The 21,510-nt window shown below is 33.1% G+C and overlaps 1 protein-coding gene across 2 annotated transcripts; it reads left to right on the forward strand.

The window, feature by feature from the left end:
- The first annotated feature begins 14,115 nt into the window (after positions 1 to 14,115).
- LOC116188639 (cycloartenol synthase-like) lies at positions 14,116 to 20,204 on the forward strand. 2 transcript variants are annotated; one of them, XM_031518119.1, is made up of 18 exons: positions 14,119 to 14,350; positions 14,439 to 14,621; positions 15,526 to 15,615; positions 15,718 to 15,912; positions 16,857 to 16,941; positions 17,234 to 17,400; positions 17,492 to 17,680; positions 17,891 to 18,004; positions 18,108 to 18,230; positions 18,305 to 18,427; positions 18,514 to 18,612; positions 18,694 to 18,750; positions 18,846 to 18,892; positions 18,985 to 19,128; positions 19,286 to 19,463; positions 19,678 to 19,758; positions 19,863 to 19,946; positions 20,028 to 20,204. In XM_031518119.1, exons 1-18 carry the CDS (start codon positions 14,150 to 14,152, stop codon positions 20,148 to 20,150), a joined length of 2,283 nt encoding a protein of 760 aa, XP_031373979.1. In that variant the 5' UTR covers positions 14,119 to 14,149; the 3' UTR covers positions 20,151 to 20,204. The 2 variants fall into 2 exon arrangements, with proteins under 2 accessions (XP_031373980.1, XP_031373979.1); XM_031518120.1 differs by lacking the exons at positions 19,863 to 19,946; positions 20,028 to 20,204 and having other exon boundaries at positions 14,116 to 14,350; positions 19,571 to 19,712.
- Positions 20,205 to 21,510: the final 1,306 nt, after the last annotated feature.

Consider the following 21,510-nt stretch of genomic DNA (forward strand, 5'->3'; position numbering starts at 1 on the left):
CTTAGTTCAAATATAAGTACCAATTGAAACCTAATCCACCCCACCTTCATCTTTTATTTTTCTATTCCAATTTTTATGGTAAATTTTATTAAAAGGTCAATTAATTAAAATGATAAAAATTCTTTTTATATAAATCTATAGATAAATTCTTATATTTTGTATTTTTAAAATTTTCTCCTTCTTATGTTGGTTTTCTTTTCATTGTTAGTCACAATATTTTATTTGTCATGATCAAGTTGAAAAAACTACAAGGCTCAAACTAGGTTTACAAGCCCTAAAATCGACTCGCAGGTGAAACAAAAGTTGTTTCTTTAAAGGAGTCGTTATGTATTTAAATATGCATAGTTTAATTGTTCCAGAATTTGTAAGAATTAGAAAAATATGATTTCTTGAATTTTTCTAATTTTAAATATGCAAAATATCTTTTAATAAATCATTATTAATTATGTTAATTAACCTAAGAGCAAATTATAATCAGTAGTCGTTTTGCTTTTTATCGCATATTTATACTAAAATTTTCATTTATTTTCTTACATTTAATATTATATATGATAACTTCTAATTTATCATTGGATTTGTAATAAGCATTCATAACATTGTCTGCTACATTATGTATCTTTTGTACATGCATTCTGCTATCCGAAAGTATAACAGGTCCCGATTAATTCAGTTCAAGCCAGGTCAAGCTTACTAAAGGGGTAAAACTCTCTCAATTATGAATCTTTTATATTCACAAGATTTGAATTCAAGACCTTTTAAGGAAAAAAAACGTCAAACCGCTTGAACAAATACATATTAGATTTTTCTAAAGATGATTACTCTAAAAATGAAATTTAATTTTCTCTATTAAATTTATTAGATAATGAATTAGCATGAAAATATAATTATATTTAGGATAATTGTTTTCTCTTTCTCACAGCGAAGCGCGAGTATTTCCCTTGTTAATACCAAAATTGTTGTTTACAAATTGGAGATTGGACACTAAGACACGTGTCCCTTTTATTTTCCCTTTTCATTTTAATCTTTTTCCTTTTTTTTTTAATTTTACCCACAAATTTTGATTATTTTTCATTTTTGTCCATTCTTTTGATTTCTTCCTCCATCCTCCAAATAAAAAAAATTCAATTAACATGTCTCAACTATCTATACATTAATGGGTTATTAACAAAAAAAAAACACAAACTTTTCATATTTTAACAATTATAACACAAACTTTTTTCCTTAACCTAAAAATGTACAAACTTTCGATTTGATAATAATCTTTCACGGTGTAAAATTTTATGTTAATTTGGATGGAATCAAGGCCACAGAGGGTGCCGACGACTCCAATCGGGAGGGAGTGCGCCGACTACCCCAATTGAGGGTGGGGGAGGGGGGTTGATGGCCAAGGTTGTGGCTCTAACCGGCGGAATCAGGAGAATCCTCAATTTGAGGGTTGTCCCGATTCCGAGGAGTGGGGGTCTTGATTTTGGCCACTGGGGTCGCCGGGGCACTCCACCCCCTCCCCCCGATTGGGGTCGTCGGCGCTCTATGTGGCCTCAATTCCATCCAAATTAACAGAAAAATTTGACGTAATGCTAAAATTATTATCAAATCGAAAATTTGTGTATTCTTAATTTGAGGAAAAAAGTTTATGCTAGAATTGTTAAAATGTGAAAAGTTTGTGTTTTTTTTTTTGTTATTATTATTAACCCTACATTAATTAACTAAAATATTCACACAAAATTGGAGTAGAGTGTAATTTTAGTACTCAAGGGTATTCTTTTCTCTAAAAGATACCACACGCAACTTTTGTTTGTATAAATTTTTGAGAAATAATGATGAACTGGGTGCCAAAAACTAGATGGAGGGGCGAATGGGGTGGGTTTCCACCCTAGCCATTTTTTTATTTTAATTATTAATTTTTACTGATCAATTTAGTATTCTGGAGTTAAATGGACCTCGATTATTTCAATTTCAACCCGGGTCGATCCCACTAAATAATATAACTATCCCTATTATGGACCTTTTTGGAAGGAGGAGGAGAGTGGATGCGCTTTCCCACTCGGGGAATTGACCCCAGACTTCTTTTGAAAACTTTTTTAGATTTTAAATATTAAATTTTAAATTTTCCCCGATCTACTTAATATTTGAGATATCAATAGATTTTGACTAATTCAATTTCAACCCAGGTCAGCCCACTAAGTAATAAAACATTTTCAACTATGTATTTTCTACGTTCACAAGATACAAACTCGAGACCTTGCTACTTTCTTTTGATGTGACTACTTAGTAGTCGAGAGTTTAATGAGTGCCGACCAATTCAATTCCGACCCACGTCGGTCCACTATAGAGTAAAGCTCTCAAAATCATGGATGCATTTACAAGATGCAAACTCGAGACCCTTCTTAAAGGAAATAAGGAATGAATCACTTAAACTAAAAATATGATTGTACTTATTTATTTCTTTTTTAACATTGATGAGGTTAGAGGTATCATATATGTGTTATCACGTTTGAATTTTTTAGCTCAACTTAATAAAATTTTACCAACAAATTTTCTTATAAATTATATTTTAAACTTTCAGGGCTTGTTTGGTTTGTGGATGAAATTTTATAATCACAATTCTAACTTAATTCTACCCACAACAAAACAAAATAACTCATACAATTTCAAAGAGTGGGCCTCATTTATACCACTTTTTTCCACAACAAAACAAAATAATTCATACAAAGTTAAAGGGCGGGTCCCATTTATACCACTCTTTTTCAAAATCAAAATCTAATTTTAAAATCCTACTATGAAATCAAACGCAGCATCAATTTCTTTAATTCATATCCTTCAAAAACTTCTCTCTTATTTTAAACTATATACCATTTTCTACTTTTAATTGGTGATGCAAATCAAATATGAATTTTTTTTATTGATGATTTTCTAATAAAATTATATCTTGATAACAGTAAGAAAATATAATTTCTTGAGTATATGTGTTTCTAGCTGATTAATGAATGTAACTTTTTTTGTGTGTATCACCTAATATCCGGAAGCCTAATAAATCTAAACTAATAAATGATCGAGCCATGCAGCTCACTAAAATCTCAAATTCTCTTAGAGTGGATTTGATCCATTCAAAAGATGCAAACTCGATACCTTACTAATGGAAAGCAAAAGACATGGATAAAAGAGAATTTATTGGTTAAATAGAATACTTAAAATTACTTTCTCATGATCTAATGGTTGTTATTTTTTTATATTTATTTATTATGGATTTCTCTAAGGAAAAATCATGCCAATCACTTTTTTCTCCGTTTATAATAATATAGATATAAATCAACCAAAAAATAATATAGATAAAGAATCCATGCTTTTTGGCCATATGGCCTAAAAAATATTACTGTTGAAGCACCATATAAACATCTAGCACTCCGTTTGGTTTCGCAATCGGATTTTAAGATTTTAACTTTAATTTTAACTCTACTCATTACACAATAAAAATCAACTCTTCAAAGTCAAAAAGGTGAGCCCCATAAATAAATCCACATATAACTCCATTAGACTCAATTCAATTTTTATTATTAAATTCTCTCAACTATTTATTACTTTTTACACTTTTTCTCATAATTTAACAACATAATTATTACAACCCAATTAAAATCAAAACTCAACTCAACTCAACTCTAAAACCAAACACACTACATTTTCTCTGCTTTCACTAGTTGTCATTTTATACTCTGAATTCTGTCAAAAAATAGACTTTTTTTTACCTACGGAGCCCCACATTGCCCTGCAACAAAGCGATTGCTTCCACTCTAGTTGTGAAGAGGCTAAATTTCCTATGGAGGTCCTAAAATTATGCAAAAATTTAAATGTAAGTCCTAAAAGTATCAACTTGGCTCAACTATTCCTAAACGTTTGGTCCGTCAGGCATTTTCGGTCCTAAAATGTAACTGAAAATTAACGCCGTTAATTCGGTCCACGTGACGTCTCTTGATTAGTTGAACAATATTTTTATTTGTTAAACTTTTAGAAAATCCAAAAAAAATTAAAAAGAAAAAAGAAAAAAATAGAGGGAGGAGCCCCCCCCCCCAAAAAAAAAACCAAAACAACAACAAGGCGAGGTTGTCGAATGTATTGGCATCTTCGTCATGGGGGAAAGGGTCGGTAGGGGCTCCCCCACCGGTCTCCTCCCCCTTGGAGAGGTCGCCTGAGGTCGGCGACGCCTCTGGTGACATCAGTGAGGGGAGAGGAGGTTGGCGGGATTTCCCCTCCCCCTTCTCTATGATTCCTTCAATCACAAAGAAGGGGAGAGGGGAATCCCGTCGGTGGGGCTCCCTTGCCGTCCTCCTCGCCAGGGGGGGGAAGGTGGCTACTAGGGGGAGCCCCCACCGGCGGAACTCCCCTCCCCCCGCTTTTTTTTTCTTCTTCTGATGATTTCTTAAAAATTTTAATAAATAAAAATTTTAATCGACCAATTTCGAGACCCCTCAAGGTCCGTTTTAACGGCTTTAATTTTCAGTTAAGGTTTCAGATCGAAAATGCCTAACGAATTAAACGATTAGCATCACTCGAGCAAAATTGATACTTTTAGGCTTACATTTAACTTTTCCAATACTTTTAGGACTTTTGTGTACATTTAGCCAAAAAATCTTGTATGGGTCCTTATGAGTATTACATTGACACCTGTCCCCTTATATTTCTTCCTTTCTCCCTTACAATAAAAATATAAACAAGTAAATAAGCAAAAGAAGAACAAAAAGAGGGCGTCGCGTAGTGGCGCATGTTCTCGCCTGTTAACCTAAAGATTTTAGGTTTGATATATAGTGAGACTACTTATGCCCGATTAGAGGTATAGATTTAAGATTTTTCTTTTATTATATTAGGTCTTGGGCTCATTTGTAATCGAAAATATGCAAAAGGAGATATTAAAGTTTCTTGGTAGAAAGGCCCTTTCCCTTTTATATTGCGATGCTGAGTTCGAGTCCTTCCATTTGCATTCCCCAGCGTTACTTGTTTTTGTCATTTCTATTTTATTTTTTATTTCTAATAATTAATCCGATTTTAATTGGCAAAATACTTTAATGAAAACCCACAGAACTAATTCAATCCACAAAATTTTTAGTCAATTTCACGAGAAGTTCTCACCCAATTATCCAATCTTTTCACCCCTCTTTTTTTTTTCTCTCTCTAATATGACATCAATTAGAGAAGTAAATTTTTTTGCGATAAAACACATAACTTCAGGTATTAAATAATTGAAAGATATGTAGTTTAATATGAAATTATAAGCTTCTAAATATTTTTAATGGATAAATAAGTAATTTCTCAAATAATTATTCATTTTGAGAGTTGTAATATGTATTTTCTTTTAATATTTGAAGCTACTGCCAGTACTTTTTATTTACACCATTTTCTCAACATCTTTTCACATCTAGAAAAGCAAAGAGATGCTGAAATAGAATAAGTGAATATGAAACTAAAAAATGTATGATGTTTTGATAAAAAGTTTTACATGCTCTTCACATGTTGATATGTTTATGATATACTATTGTAAATGAATTAATATACGTCAAACATAAACATAGCATCTTCTCTCTCTATATATATAAAGATAGTATCATGAGTATTGAATAAAGCAGATATATTTGGTGATAATTAACAACGTTTTTATATGGTAGATTTATGAATTAATATATAATTTAATCTACTTGGCATAGAATTTATTATTTACAATAACAAATTGCATGTCTTCCTTGCGGCACCTCGCAGGTCCTCTTAGGAACCTTCGGCTCCTAGTGAAATTTTGAAGACCCTCAGCTCATGGTACAATGTCTCTTTATGTTCCCGTCATCAAATTCTCGATACTAAAAAAAAAATTTTAATAAGATTTCATAAACAATATGCCTGCTAAGTCAGTGTTAAGTATTAGTGAATGCACGATTCGACATAGTAACCCGTCATCTTCTCTAATTGCACTCCAGTCTGAGTTTCTCGATTCCGGACCAAATCATAGATGTCATGAACATACAAATTGTTGGAAACGAATTTAAAATGCTCACATGTTGATGAAGATTTTTGCACCAATGCTTGAGATAGCATGCCATGTAAATTTCTTAAATATGCCTAGTAAATAGATTTACTATATTTTAGGTTGAAATTTTTTTCATATGTCAAAGATCTCTTTTCAAATTTCGAATGTAAAAAAATTAGTTCTGTAAAATAAAAAAAATAATTGACTATGATAATTTTGATTAAAATATATGTTTTCCACTTTATTTTGCCTCACTCACATAATATAATGAAGTGTTAGAATTTAGAATCTTAAAGGAATTAATGATATTCATATACCAAAAGAAACTAATGAAGAACATATCTCTAATAAATAACTTGAATAGTGAAATTGAATCAGAGGTTCAAAAAATTTTTAAAAAAAATTATCTTATAGATTTATACTCATATGTTAAACCATTTATTATATTATTTTTTTTAATAATAATATTTTCGTGCAACGCGCGGATGGCTAGTTTTTAATAATTATATATCAGTACCTTTACGTCAATAAAAACACCACAAACCGAGCCTATAAGTGAAACTTGAGGCCTTTATGCCAGAATTAACTATGTATAGTTATAGTTATATTTCCTGCTCGTCACATGGTCCCTCCACCTTCAAGACAGATATCACTCCTTAAATATAACTTTTCGAGCATTGGGAAACAAGACTTGTACATGTAATAACTAGGCTGCAACCCGTGCTATGCGGTGGGGTAAAAAAATTTATTTACTATATAATAACAAATATAAAGTATATTTGAAACCAATAATAAAACTACTTATATGCTGCTCATAAAAAAAATACCACTTATATGTAAAGATTATGAACTCGAAGTTGTTATATATGATCCAAATTTTCTAAGAAATTATATTAATTAATATGCCATTTGATCTAAAAGCTAATTTTTACTCGCTAATCTTAATTTGAATTTTCAATATTTCTAACTAGAAAATCTTGATTGCAATATTGAATTTTCAATATATCTAATTAGATTAACATGATCGTCAAATGATAAGCCATAAGTTATAAGTACCATGCATGGTTCAAAATTCATTAAAAGCATTTCATGGTGACGTCGAAGTTCATGCTGAAGTAAAGATTAATCTCAGTCAATAGGCTGAGTAAACTTATGTTTCACCAAGAAAAATGATGAAAAGTTTGTGAAAGTTTTTGAAAATGATATAAATAAAAAATAATGAAAATTTTGTCAGAATTTTCGAAAATAAAAATATTTGGACACTTGGCACTATAATATGCACAGGCTGTAAACATCAGTTTTAACATAACAGCGTGTGGACCATGCTGCGGTCGAAAAAAATTTCGATCAATTTTTTAATTTGTCATGAGAATCAATATAGAGCATAAGTGCTAACAATAAAATTATTTATGTGTAGAAATTATGAACTCTTGATTGCTAATAATGATCCAAAATTTTTAGATTAGACTAATTAATATCTATTATGCTATTTAGTTAACTTTTTGACTTGCTAATTTCAGTTTGAATTTTCAATATTTCTTATTAGAAAAGCATGATGTCCATATAATAATCTATATAAGGGGGCCCGCTCATTCGAAATAACGAACTTTAGTTGCATTGTGGTTCATAGTTCGTTAAAAGCATCTTATAGTCTCGATCAAATCACTATCCAAGCGAGAATGACTCAATCATAGGCTAGTGTTTGCATTTGCACCGAAAAAGTAAGACATTTCTAATATTATTTATATTAAATAAATAATTTCTCAATCATAAGCTAGTAATGTATCATTTCTTTTCACCAATATAATAGATTTCAAGTGGCATGGATATGCGAAGCAACGAACTTTACATATGATTAACGATTCGAAACTCATAAAAAAACCTCTAATAGTTATGGTGAAATGAATGTTTAAATGAGAATTAGTTTCAAATTTCAATGGTAGATTAGTACCGTGCCCTTTCATCTTACCGAAAAATCGAAACTTGTCGAATGTTAATTTAGAATAATAATAATTTAAAAAAAGAAAGAAAACCATATTTACTATTTAATAAAAAGAAAAAGGAAAAAATTAATCCCCACAATTTCCTCTGATATATGTGGGAAAAAATAAAAAAGAATTAAATAAAAAAAGAGGAAAAAATGTGAGAGTGCCGTGTGGCATAATATGCAAGAATTTTACTTGTATTTAAGATTAATAAGATACTGATATAAATTAATCTGATTAAAATAATTAAAAATTGCAGCTTTGAAGCTTGTTTGAGTTGCGGATTATGAATTATTATGGAGTGGGCTATGGAGGATTAGTGTACAAATTTATATAATAACGTTTCATAACTTATCCCCTCTAACTTTCATAATTTGCAATTCAAATAAGCTAAAAGTAAATAATGGTGATCAATGCATACGCTAAAAGCAAATAATGGTGGTCAATGCATACGTTAATGAAATAAAGAGTTGGGTTCCCAATTCGAGACGGGTTCCTTCATGGGATTTACTGGCCTACATCGAGGAAGATGGTCATCTTTTATTGCTCAATTCCTAAAGCGGACTTTAATGATTATACATATATAATCGAGTTATACTATCACGATTAATCATCGCAGATTCTTTTTTGGCCACCCAAAAGGGGAAAAAAAATCATCAGACCATGCAAAGCACAAAGCCTTCGTGACAAGGTGCTCTTAATCATGATTATTACTTTATTCCCAACTAGATTGCTCTATCATGCTCATGCAAATTGTACCGAGTCTCAATCATTCTCTTTCAATCAATATGGACGACCCTAATCAATCGGAAAAAATCAACTAATATCTTTTCTGTGGTCCTTCAATTTTTTTTTTGTTTTCATTTCTTCGGGAAAAGTTTTTGGTCCAATTTATTATGTTTACCAATCAAATAATATAGGATGCGTTTGATTTGTTAGTGTGATTTTAAAATCATGATTTTGATTTTGATTTTGATTTTGATTGTGGAAAAAGACAAATGAGATGGTATTATAAATTTGACTTGGGAAACGTGTGTTTTTGTTGTTTAGTGGGTAGAGTTAAAATCAAAATCGTGATTCTAAAATCACACCTACATTTCAAACGGGCCCATAAAGTCTCATTAGGAGGGATGGCATATTCCTTTGTCTAATAAGACACGTACAAAGACAAATACTTATTTGTAACAGGAAAAAAGAAAAAAGAAAAAAAAAGACAAATACTTATCAGTCTGGTTTAAAATATATAGAGAGCGATCGACAACTTTAAAACAACCCATGATGAGGTACATCTTCCTAATTGTATCTGCTGTGGCCCTTGTTGTAAAGTACTTTTATTTATTTATTTATTTATTTCCCCCTTCCTTTAGGTGCCGGAGGCCTCAATACATAATTGATTCTAAAAATTTATTTTGGCAGGTTTTATTTTTGTTTCACAAGTTAATATTAGTTTAATCCTTTATGTAAACTTACCAAGCCAAAAACACATCATAAAAATGAAGAATAAAAAAGATATGCTGTGAAGAAAAATAAACACACCTTGAGAAAATATCGCTATATAAATAAATGAAAAAAGATAAGGATTTATAAAGGTACAATGGAACATGAACATTATATTTACAGTGTGATATTATACGTACATTGCTGTCATTGGTCTGTGATGTACGACAAGAGGCCCGTTTGTTTTGGGAGTTAAAATCACTTTAATTTTAACTTTAACTTTAACTTAACACACTACACAATAAAAATATACATTTCTCAAGTAAAAAATTTTAACTTTAACTTTAACTCAACACACTACACAATTATTTGTCATTTTCCATAATCAAAATCAAAGTTATTTTAACTCTAAAACCAAACGCACTAAATGCTTTGGGCGTGGTTGTTGCACGGTTTTTATCTTTAAAAGGCGGTAATTCGAGGGAATGGCACGATTGCAGAGAATAGACTATATATATATATATTTATATAGTATAGATAGATTACTTTTTTTTTGTGATTGTATTGTTGAATTGTAGAAAAAGTAATGAATGGTTGTGAGAATTTATTATTAAAAATTGAATTGAATGGTTAAAAAAATTTAAAAAAAATATAAAAGTAATAATTGTGTTGTTGACTTTTATTGTGTAGTGAGTAGAGTTAAAGTTAAAATTAAAATCTTAAAAAATCGAATTTAGAAATCAAACATGCCAAAGGTCTCAATTTTAGACATCTGTAAATAATTGAATTATTCTAGGAAGAATCTCGTTTCCCACCTCTAAAATCATAAAGAAGTTCTTGATTATATGACAAGGTATGCTCACTGTACTCATATGGGATTATATGTATATATACACACGTATACTAGGGCAATAATTCGTATAAATTCGTCTGTGAGGATGTACGAATAACATGAATTGTGCGTTGAAAGGCTCCATCAATTGCGGGATCCACATCCTAATTCACAATTGAAAGTTGATAACATGGACCAGATGATGATATATTGTTAGACAGTAGTGGATCCTACCAAACAAAAATCCTACCAACTGCCAACAAGATACGACTAGCTTATATGTACATATCTTTGCACTTTTTTAAAAAAGCTTATCTTTTTTGCTACATTGATGTTTAGTTTGTTTTATGTAGTATTAGAGCTTGAACCAGGATACGAGCGAATTATCAAAGTAATTCTCATGCAAACACTTTAATTACTTAATATAAACGAATAATCGCCAATATTTCAAAGCACTAAAACTTAATGAGATAGAAGTTCACACATTAAGAAGGTTACGCCAAAAAATCACATTTATTGTGATTTCAAGCATTTAACATGCTGATAGTTCAGAATTATAATAATTTCAAACATTTTTCAATAAACTGATTGCACAATTCACTGTTAAAAATATTAATCGTAATTAAATTTTGTTTTTTAAGTTAGTTAGATTACGATTTGCTGAAAAAATGATTAAAAATAATGATTATGTGGCCTATGCTACGATACGAGGATCCAAGCAATGTGGTCTCATACGGACTTTCTGGTGTGATTGCAAAGAGATCAAACTAGCTCGCGGTTTCTTTAGATTCCTGAATGAAGTTCTTACACACGGACATGTGCTGGGCAAATCGCCCGCTGCTCGTAAAACTACCCCTTCAAAACCGGCGATCTCTCGACTCAACTGGTTGTAACGCACGTCATTGACCTGTGACAGCCCAGAGGAACCAGCTGAAATACTACTAGAGGGCCTGGAGCGAAGCCAGTTCATTCCATATATACGGCCGCCCTTCTTATTCTTTTTTCCAACAGCCCTCGTCCGCTATACTCGATCGTCGATTTTTGGGTTCGAGGGCTGTCATTCTTCTGGGAGGCTAATTAATTACCAGTGGTACTCCTCCTGTAACAAAAAACATAAGCGATATAAAAAGCTTCCTAAAGTCTAACGTGCAAATTTATACAACCATTTGCATAAATTATTTTACACATTATTACTGTACTATGCCGCACGTAGGCTAACCCGGGATTGGTCCGTTCGATACCTCGGCCAGTGTGGTTGGTCTGTCCAATTGCCTGGACCACAAAGGAAGGATGAATTAACAATAAATATATAGACTTGTACTACATGCAGAGAGTTATTTAGTAAGTAATATTTTATTAATTAATTGAGTTAATGTATGAATTTTATAAATTCAATTATGCTCAATTTGTTTTCCATTCGTATTAAATTAAGGTCAATAGAAAAAGATAGATGGCCAATCCCTCTAATGATTGACCTTTCTAATCAATGTAACCTAAATAGAAGAATAATATAAAAACAATAAAAAAAATTAATGTGAACTCTGGTATCCGGAAGCCCAATTGGATCCGACTAATCCAATCGAGCCCAGTCGGTCTACTAAAGGGTAAAACTTTCCCAATGTGGATTTTCTGCATTTAAAATGACTCAAACCTTACATTTTACTTAAGTGGAACAAGTATCAAACAGCTTAAACCAACCCATGTTGGTTAAAAATAATACAATTTAATTGAACCAAAAATTGCTTTCAAAGAAAATGGAACGTCGAGTAGTGAGACATGGGAGAAAAAATAGGGGTATGAGATTGGTGAAACAGTGAGTTAGTGGGTTGTTATTTTTTATATTTTATAATTATACCCTCGATTTAATGGACATTATTAATTCACGTAGATGCAATAATAAGGTAAATATTAAGAGAAGAAAAGTTAGATAAACTAATTAACTTCCTTTCCATCTATAAGTATTACAGCTAACATAGATCTCATCACTGTCTTCGTAAGAAACATATTAAGAACACAATTTAATAATTATAAAGACGTGTATATTGATTTAATGGGAGAATTACAAAAGTGGTCCCATAAGTTTACTCTTTTTTGGCATTGAGTCCTATAAGATTCATTTGGACTTGTCAAGTCCTAATTGTTTTCTCCGTTAAACACTTATGGTCCAAATTGTGATTGACCGTTAGCTAGTGCTAACATCGACATACAAGGGGTTAAATTTTTTCCACCTGTATTGAAAATGCCTATGTGAAAATTAAAACAATTACAATGACAGTCCTAAAAGTTTTTTACTTTTTGAACTGAGTCCTATAAGTTTAATATTGAAAAAAAAAGTCTTAAATCGTTTAAAAAGAGATAGTCTTAGTCCGTTCCATAAGAGGTTGTTAACGGATAATGACGTGGACTTAACACTGCAAAAAAGCTTACAACTGGCAATTGATATGGCACAGGTGAACTAACCATCGCACGCCACTTTAGAAAATTATTAAAGATTTCAAAAAAAACATAAAAATTAGAAAAGAAAATATAAAAATTGAATAAGATTAATCAGAATGAAATAAAAAGTAGAAAAAATTCAAAAGAACTACAAAAAATATTTTAAAAATTTTAAAAGAACTTAAAAGAAAATTTAAAAGTTTTAGAAAAATAGAGGAAACATTCAGAAAAATTTCATAAATTAATAGAATTATACATAAAATTTTAAAAAATAAGAAAATATAGAAAACAATTCTGAATAATTAAAATAATAATTCAAAAAAATTACAGAAAGTTCATAAACGGTTCAAAAAAATATTAGAAGATTCGTAAAAATTAAATAAAAATAAAATTTAGGAGAATAATAAATAAGAAAATTAACATTAAAATAACTATATAAAATTAAAAGTGGTAGATAATTTTTAAACTCATCGAAGAAAGAGAAGGGGCCGGGTAATTACCAAGATATCTAATTGGGCGAGGTCATCGGAGGCTCTAGCAGGAAGGGCCTTCCTTTATGATCCTCCACACCCTCCCTTTTCTTTTTTAATTTGTAGATTTTTTTGTAAATTTAATTATTCTTTTTAATTTAATGTAGTATTTCTTCTATATTTATAAAAAAAATTTAATTATTTTTAAAATTTTTTCAAGAAATTAATTAAAATTAATTTCTTGAAATTAAAAATATTAATCAAAAAGTAAATTTAAAATTTTTTTCTCTGCGTTAAGTCCACATCATCGTCCATTGATGATTGGAACATAGTGGACATAAACTGTCACTTTTTTAAATGATTTAGGACTTTTTTTTCAAAGTTGAACTTATAGGACTCAAGTTCAAAAAATGAAAAGCTTTAGGATCATTGTTGTTATTCTTTTAGTTTCTACATAGGTACTTTAAATACATATGGAAAAGATTTAATGCCATTTATGTCCACATTAGCACCGGTTAATGGTCAGTCACGATTTAGACAATGAGCGTTTAACGGAGCAAATATTTAGAATTGTAAAAGTTAAAATGAAATTTATAAGACTCGATGTCAAAAAAGTACAAAGTTATAAGACCATTTTCGTAATTCTCCCTTGATTTACCAGTCTCGCGTGCTGCACAAGGATCAACATGTGATTTTGTCTAGAGGTATACTAATCGAGGAGAGTAGTTTTCAAGATTTCCAACATGTGATTGATGATTGATAAAATAGTGAAATACTAAGCTTAGTTCAAGCCATTCAATTCCGATAATATATTTTAATTGGTTCCCTTTTTCCAAGTACACATTTATTATAAATAACCAAAATATTAGGACTTTTTTTTTATTATTGATACAAGATGATTTCATTCGAATAAACTCTAACAATATATATACACACGCATGCAGAGTCCTCCATAATTCATATTCTCGATCGGGCACAAAGGATGTGGAAGCTCGAGCTCTCCCAAGGCAACGACTCGTGGCTCACGAGTGTGAACAACTTTATCGGGAGACAAGTGTGGGAGTTCGATGAGAGTCCCAAAGAGTCTGAGGATGAGTACGCCAAGATCAAAGAGGCTCGCAACGAGTTCACGAAGCATCGGTTCCAGGCCAAACAAAGTTCCGACCTCCTAATGAGGCTTCAAGTACGTGACTTAATATATTGTCTTGTAAATTCTCTTACGAATTGGTTAATTAATTTATGAATATCTATCTATCTATCTATATATATAGTTTGGTAGGGAGAAGAGATTGGAATTATTGCCTCAAATAAAAGTAGAGGAAGGAGAGGAGATTACAGAGGAGGCAGTGAGAGTTACACTGAGGAGGGCTCTAAGGTTTTACTCCACTCTTCAGTCCGATGATGGTTTCTGGCCCGGAGACTACGGCGGGCCCTTGTTCCTTCTGCCCGTCCTGGTGAGTCCCACATCCCATGCCTCCTAAAAACTTTTCCGGTCATCTTATATTGTCGCTTGGCGTGAGAAAATAACAAATTCAATAACTTTTCCAGTCATCTTATATTGTCGCTTGACGTGAGAAAATAATAAATTCAATAAACATGTAAATAAGTGTTAATCATTCGTATAATTATCACAATTATTCTTTATTATATTAATTTTATTTTTTTTTTCTTATCATTATAAGATAAGATTATCTAACATTTTATTCTTCTCTTGGGATATGAAATATGTCTTCCCTGCTTTTTTTTTTCTTATCTGATTTTTCGTTTTTTCTAAAAAATATTTTCAGCATTAAACTAACCAATTAAAACAAGAGTAATGTATCTTCCTAATAATTAACTAACGTAAATTTTCCTAATTTAAAAATCCTTCTCACAGTGACACAATGACTAATAATTTATATGACATTCAACAGTGATTTAATATATGCGAATATTAAGTAAATTTTATAGGAGGATTTAACATTTTTGTTAAAATATAACTGAATAATTAATTGGATTTATATGACAAGATAACTCGTTCCTCCCTTTGGGGTATCGGGCTCGATTCTTCTGGGGAGATGGTCCAAGTTTACTGCCATTGCACCGTGTAACTCAATGGAAGTTTCTCGAATTTTTCTATTTTTCAATTTTTATAGTATTATGCAATAAGTTATTGAAATTTTTGAATAAATGATTTTAATTTTCAATAAATGATTTCTGACAATCTATTACATATACCCTCTCTCTCCCACACGTCTGATTTTTCATTACGGACTATGTGAAACAGAAGGTTGCGGTTAATCAGTGCACGCTTGTAAACATAGAAAACATGAGCAAAAAATGACTATCTTTTCCCTCATCCTGGGTATAATATTCAAGGTTATCGCGTTACATGTAACTGGAGCATTAAAGGTGGTTCTATCGAATAACCATCAGCTCGAGATGCGTCGGTACCTCTACAATCATCAGGTACATATATATATACAGATCTTCTCTCCCTCAACTGGATTTACGAGGAAAAGTGTGAAACTTGATGCATATAGACTATGGTTTGCGCCATGTATTGGACAGAATGAGGACAGCGGGTGGGGATTGCACATCGAAGGGAGCAGTACGATGTTCGGTACAGTGTTGTGCTATGTGACGCTTAGGCTTCTAGGAGAGGAGATCGACGATGGGGATGGGGCGATGGACAGGGCGAGGAAGTGGATTCTCAACCATGGCGGAGCCACCTACATTCCATCCTGGGGGAAGATGTTTCTCTCTGTAATTCTCCCCCCTCACAATACACTCAAACGCGGAAAATTATACATCTTCTTTTTCGGTTATAACAAAGCTTTATGTATCTTGTACAAATTATATATCTTTTTATATGTAAGCTCAAGGGATGCATACTTCCCTCATTTGACAAAAAAGAAAAATTCAAAAAAATAAATTAAAGCTAATTATTTAATTTCAGGACCGATAATTTCCATCTTTAACACCTTTTTTGGATGGAGGGTTAATGAGGAGTTTATGAATGTATTAGAATAGCCCATGTTTGGCCAAAAAAAATATTAGAGGATTATGAAGGGTTATGGTGGGATTGCTTAAGTCTCTATAATCCGTCAAAGATCCATATTTTTATCCCACCAAATTGAGATTTTTTTTTTTAGAATTATCAATTTGAGGTATTATGAAGGGATAAGTTGTTAAAAGTCATTTCTAGCCCTCCTCATTTCACGAAATTGCAATAATGCCCTCTCTAACTATCACCTTTGCTCGTTCATATATTTACACCTAGATATATATATATATATATATTAAATCCCTTTCTTTTATCTATAGACACCTCTGATCTATATATATATATATATATATATATATATATATCCATTATATCCACTATGCAGGTATACATATATGCATATATATACCAATATGTATATATTGTAAATATTATATAATTTATTGTTTATCTTTGTCCGTGCATTATATGAAATGGGTATAATGGTCAAATAATATACTTATATTTTTCACATCCTTTTTTGATACTATCCAAACATGGATTATGAAGAGTTAGGAAAATCCCTTCATAAACCACCCTATCCCATCCCTCCATAACCTATTATATCCCATCCCATTATCCAAACAAAATGTAAGAATCCTACCCCAGACCTTTGGCAATTTTTCTTCCTAATCTCAGTTATATGGTGTTGTGTACTGTGCAGGTGTTGGGCGTGTATGAGTGGAGTGGCAACAATCCTCTGCCTCCAGAAATATGGCTACTCCCTTACTTTCTCCCAATCCAACCAGGTTTTCCTCTTTGTTGATAAGCTCATTTGTTCGATCAAACCCATGTCGTAATCGGTCTAGTTAGTGCTGATTGGAATCAGCTTGCGCTCATTGATCCTGGTTGATCATTCTATAATCAATATGAGTTTATCAGTAAGTGAGTTTCCTAGAAAGCCAAAACTGGAAACGATGACCGCAGAATTCTGCCTTGCCAGACGAAGCGCAAAGTTCAAAGATAATTTTCCGTTTCACCAAAAGCAACGGAGCTTATATGATTATTAATGCAAGCTAGAAATTGACATTTTCGGTGCAGGAAGATTGTGGTGCCACTGCAGAATGGTGTACCTTCCAATGTCATACTTGTATGGCAAGAGATTTGTCGGTCCCATCGACTCCACTGTCCTGTCCCTTAGGAGAGAACTCTACACGACATGCTACCATCAGATCAATTGGGATAAAACCCGTAATCTCTGCGCTAAGGTACACTGCCTTCTCCAAGTAAACATCAAGATGTATAATCCTATACATGTAGGAAGCTTGGGATATCAGGAATAAATTTTGGGTTTCGCAGGAGGACCTGTACTACCCTCATACAGTGGTCCAAGATATACTGTGGGGTTGCCTGCACAAGATTGGAGAGCCGTTTCTCATGCATTGGCCCTTCTCTAGGCTCAGACAAAAGGCGCTTGCAGTCGTCTTAGAACACATACACTACGAGGATGAGAATACCCAATATCTTTGTCTTGGACCTGTCAATAAAGTATATGGACAACTGAATGCCCATTTGTATAATTGTAAATACACGTTGCAAATATAAGAGCCAAGACGCATTTAAAAAGGAAAAGGCTGCAGATAACAAAGATCGCGTCTTGCAAGATGTGTTTTTACAATAAAAGTTAGTCTCTATTATATACGATGAAGAGAAAACTTGAAACTAGAACATAGTATTCACTTGGACTTTTCGGTGCAGATGCTAAACATGATTTGCTCTTGGGTGGAGGATCCGAAATCAGCCGCTTATAAACGACACCTTTCGAGAATCAAAGACTATCTCTGGTTGGCTGAAGACGGGATGAAAATGCAGGTTCAATTCGACTATTCACCTTCTCCTGCCTTTCTCAATAGAACTCAAGGAATTCCAAGTAAATCCAATGAACTTTTCACTGGCCTTTTTTTATATACAACAGGGATACAACGGGTCTCAATTGTGGGATGTCACTTTTGCCGTTCAAGCTATCCTCTCCACTGGTCTTGTTGATGAGTACGGATCGACGCTAAAGAAAGCTCACGACTTCATAAAGAATACCCAAGTAATTGAATTTTAATCTAAAGATGAACAGAGACTAACTAAATGCAGATTCTGACTCATAAATTCTGCTCAAAGATTAGGGAGAACAGTTCTGGAGATTTAAGTCAATGGTATCGGCACATATCGGGTGGTGGATGGCCTTTCTCGACCCCTGACAATGGGTGGCCAGTCTCAGATTGTTCTTCTGAAGGCTTGAAGGTAATTAATCTTCGGTCATCTGATGGAGAGTACTCAAAGACATTCTTAGAACATCTTGAAAGGCATTACTGAATAAAGTTTTGCAGGCTGCACTTCTACTCTCCAAAATGCTACCCAATGCTGTCGGAGATGCAATAACAGAAGATCGATTGTACGATGCTGTCAACCTGGTCTTGTCTCTACAGGTACTCACATCACTTTTTCCCAAGGGCTGACATATGAATAAAAACTTCTATCAGCATACTGATTTTAATTCGCATTCTCAGAACAAGAATGGTGGATTTGCCTCTTACGAGCTTACGAGATCATATACGTGGCTGGAGGTAAGTATTCTCTTCTACTCTTTTCTTGAACATTCAGGTGTTGGATATATTTTTCAAAGTATTATCAAGAATTTTAACAGATTTTCTTACTGTAGATGATTAATCCGGCTGAAATATTTGGAAATATCATGATTGACTATCCGTAAGTTTCACAAAATTATATGGGAGCTCGACACTTTTGCTCTGCAGTTTATAGGCTTCTGATGGGTCTCTTGGTGTATTTGTACTTGATAGGTATGCAGAATGCACTTCTGCAGCAATTCAAGCACTTGTGTCATTTGTAAAACAGTATCCGACACATCGGAGAGAAGAAGTGGACTTGTGTATAGCCAAGGCAATCAGTTTCATCGAGAGCATACAGTTATTGGATGGTTCATGGTCTGTTTCCAACCATCTTCTCGTAAAAATTCTCCCAGATTAGTGAAAAACTTTGAATCTTCCCATAAAATTTCTCCTAGGCTAAAGAAAAACTTTGAGATCTTAAAATAACATGGAACATTACGTTGTGACATCTTATTATTTGATCTTGGATCAGGTATGGATCTTGGGGAGTGTGTTTCACATATGGAACGTGGTTCGGAGTAAAGGGGCTAGTTGCAGGGGGAAAAACGTACGAGAACAGCTCTAGTATCAGAAGGGCGTGCAATTTCTTGCTGTCGAAACAGCTTGATTCTGGTGGGTGGGGAGAGAGCTATCTTTCATCCCATAACAAGGTAAGAAAAGGTCAAACCTAACATTGACACAAACTTGTTCGCTCCGTCAAATCACGCCTCACTTGCAGTTGCTTGTAAACTTTTGCACCAACTTGAGTTTCCTACAGAAAGGGTCAGTTTAACACCGTGTATGAGAAAGGATTTCTTGTTCCAAACATTGATCAAGACCTATCACTGCAAGAGAGTTCACCGACTCTCATTCACTTTGGAATAGGTTTACACAAACCTGCCTGGAAACAAATCGCACATTGTGAACACGGCATGGGCGATGCTGGCACTTACTGAAGCAGGGCAGGTGCAACAAAAATTCTCCTTCCCATCGATTTTGGTGCCCAGATAACAGAGTTTTGATGTAGCTAAGATCGGTCCTTCGATTCTATTTATTTTATGATCGTCCAGACACACAGAGACGCAGGCCCACTGCATCATGCAGCAAAGGTACTAATAAACTCACAAATGGAAAATGGGGATTTCCCGCAACAGGTATATCTACAACACACGAAGCAACAACAAAGATTCTGCAAGTTGTTTTCTAAATTCTGATTGTTTGTTTGAACTATGCAGGAAATTATCGGGGTCTTCAATGGGAGTTGTATGATCAGTTACTCTGCCTATAGAAATATCTTCCCGATATGGGCACTCGGAGAATACTACCATCGTGTTCTCTTAGCTTCTAAAAGGAATTGACTTGTACATAGACCTGATATAAATATCAATGGTTTACAGTATCTTTCGAGTCTTCTTTTAGCTTTATCTTTTCACATAAATCATAAATCTTGTTGTTCGAGTTCATTTTGCAGACTCCAGCAAGCTTCAACTTGCAAAGCAACTGCAAAGTAAAACCATGCAATATAAAGGGAAGCATGGTATGAGTCCAGCAAAGAATCTCCTTTTTTACCCCAACGATCAATCTAGTGTAGTGCAGGGGAATTTGTACCTACGTGAGGTATATTAATAACCTTCCTGCACGCATAAGAGGACTAGTATAATTAAGAAATAACATGGATAGCGGTCCGAGGGGAATCCTTTTGGTGATCAAGTATGAAAGAAGAAACTAATAAATGAAACGTACGTATCCAAGGGGAGGGCTAGTACAATTAAGCAATATAATGCCATTCTAATTTGATGTAAAGCTAAACACTTGCTCTGCTCCCATGCGAAGGTCTTTGCTCTCGTCTGCAGTGACCAAACTATTCAAGATACACTCATCTCTAAAAGTCAAAAAAGCGAACTCAAATTTTCGTTCGAAATAATCAGTAAGAAAATAGCCAAAAAAAAAACATTGTTAGCCCGTACTCATTTTTAAGAAAGTAAAAAGTTGCGATACACAACATTTCACATGAATACTTAGTAATTGGGATGCTCTTGAGCAAGAATACTTTATTGGTGGAGGTTTTTAGAAGTTGTTTGTAGGACACTAACATCTGCTGTAATTGCCCGCAAGTCCCTTTGACTTGTCTTCGTTCTCTATCAAAGATCCTAACAATAAATGCAAACTGAGTCATTTTGACAGGAAGTTCTTACTAATTGAACTATATTAGGAAGTGAATTGGTGATTTTCTCATGTTCGAGGGAGAACTTGTTTGTGCTCCAACGAATATTTATTTTGCTATTGTTGTGAGCTGAATCCTTAGCGATTTAATCAGCTAATGAAAGGTATTTGAATGAGCAATTTTGAACAAGTGATGAGCAAATCACGAATATCAGATATCCAGCAGGAACCAGGAAATCATGGGCAATAATGATCAAAATATATCTCCAAGGTTTGTCGTCCAGACCAAGCTATGTCTGAAATAGCATCGCAAAGTGTTTTCCCACGTAGAAAAAATGCTCAAATCTCTTTCTAGATACTTTGGTACGTCCATTTCTGATGCATGCTGCTTTATTCCGTTGGGAAAGGATTGCCCATACCTACGCGCAGCGAGTTGTTCTTTCCCAATCTTGTGTGATAAAATAGGATCTAACGTCAAAAAATAAGGAAGATTGAGCAACAACAGGATCGACTCCGACCCAACTTCACTAATCAATAATGGTTACACTATGTTTT

Source organism: Punica granatum, chromosome 8 (genome assembly GCF_007655135.1).
Source record: "Punica granatum isolate Tunisia-2019 chromosome 8, ASM765513v2, whole genome shotgun sequence".
Lineage (NCBI taxonomy): Eukaryota > Viridiplantae > Streptophyta > Magnoliopsida > Myrtales > Lythraceae > Punica > Punica granatum.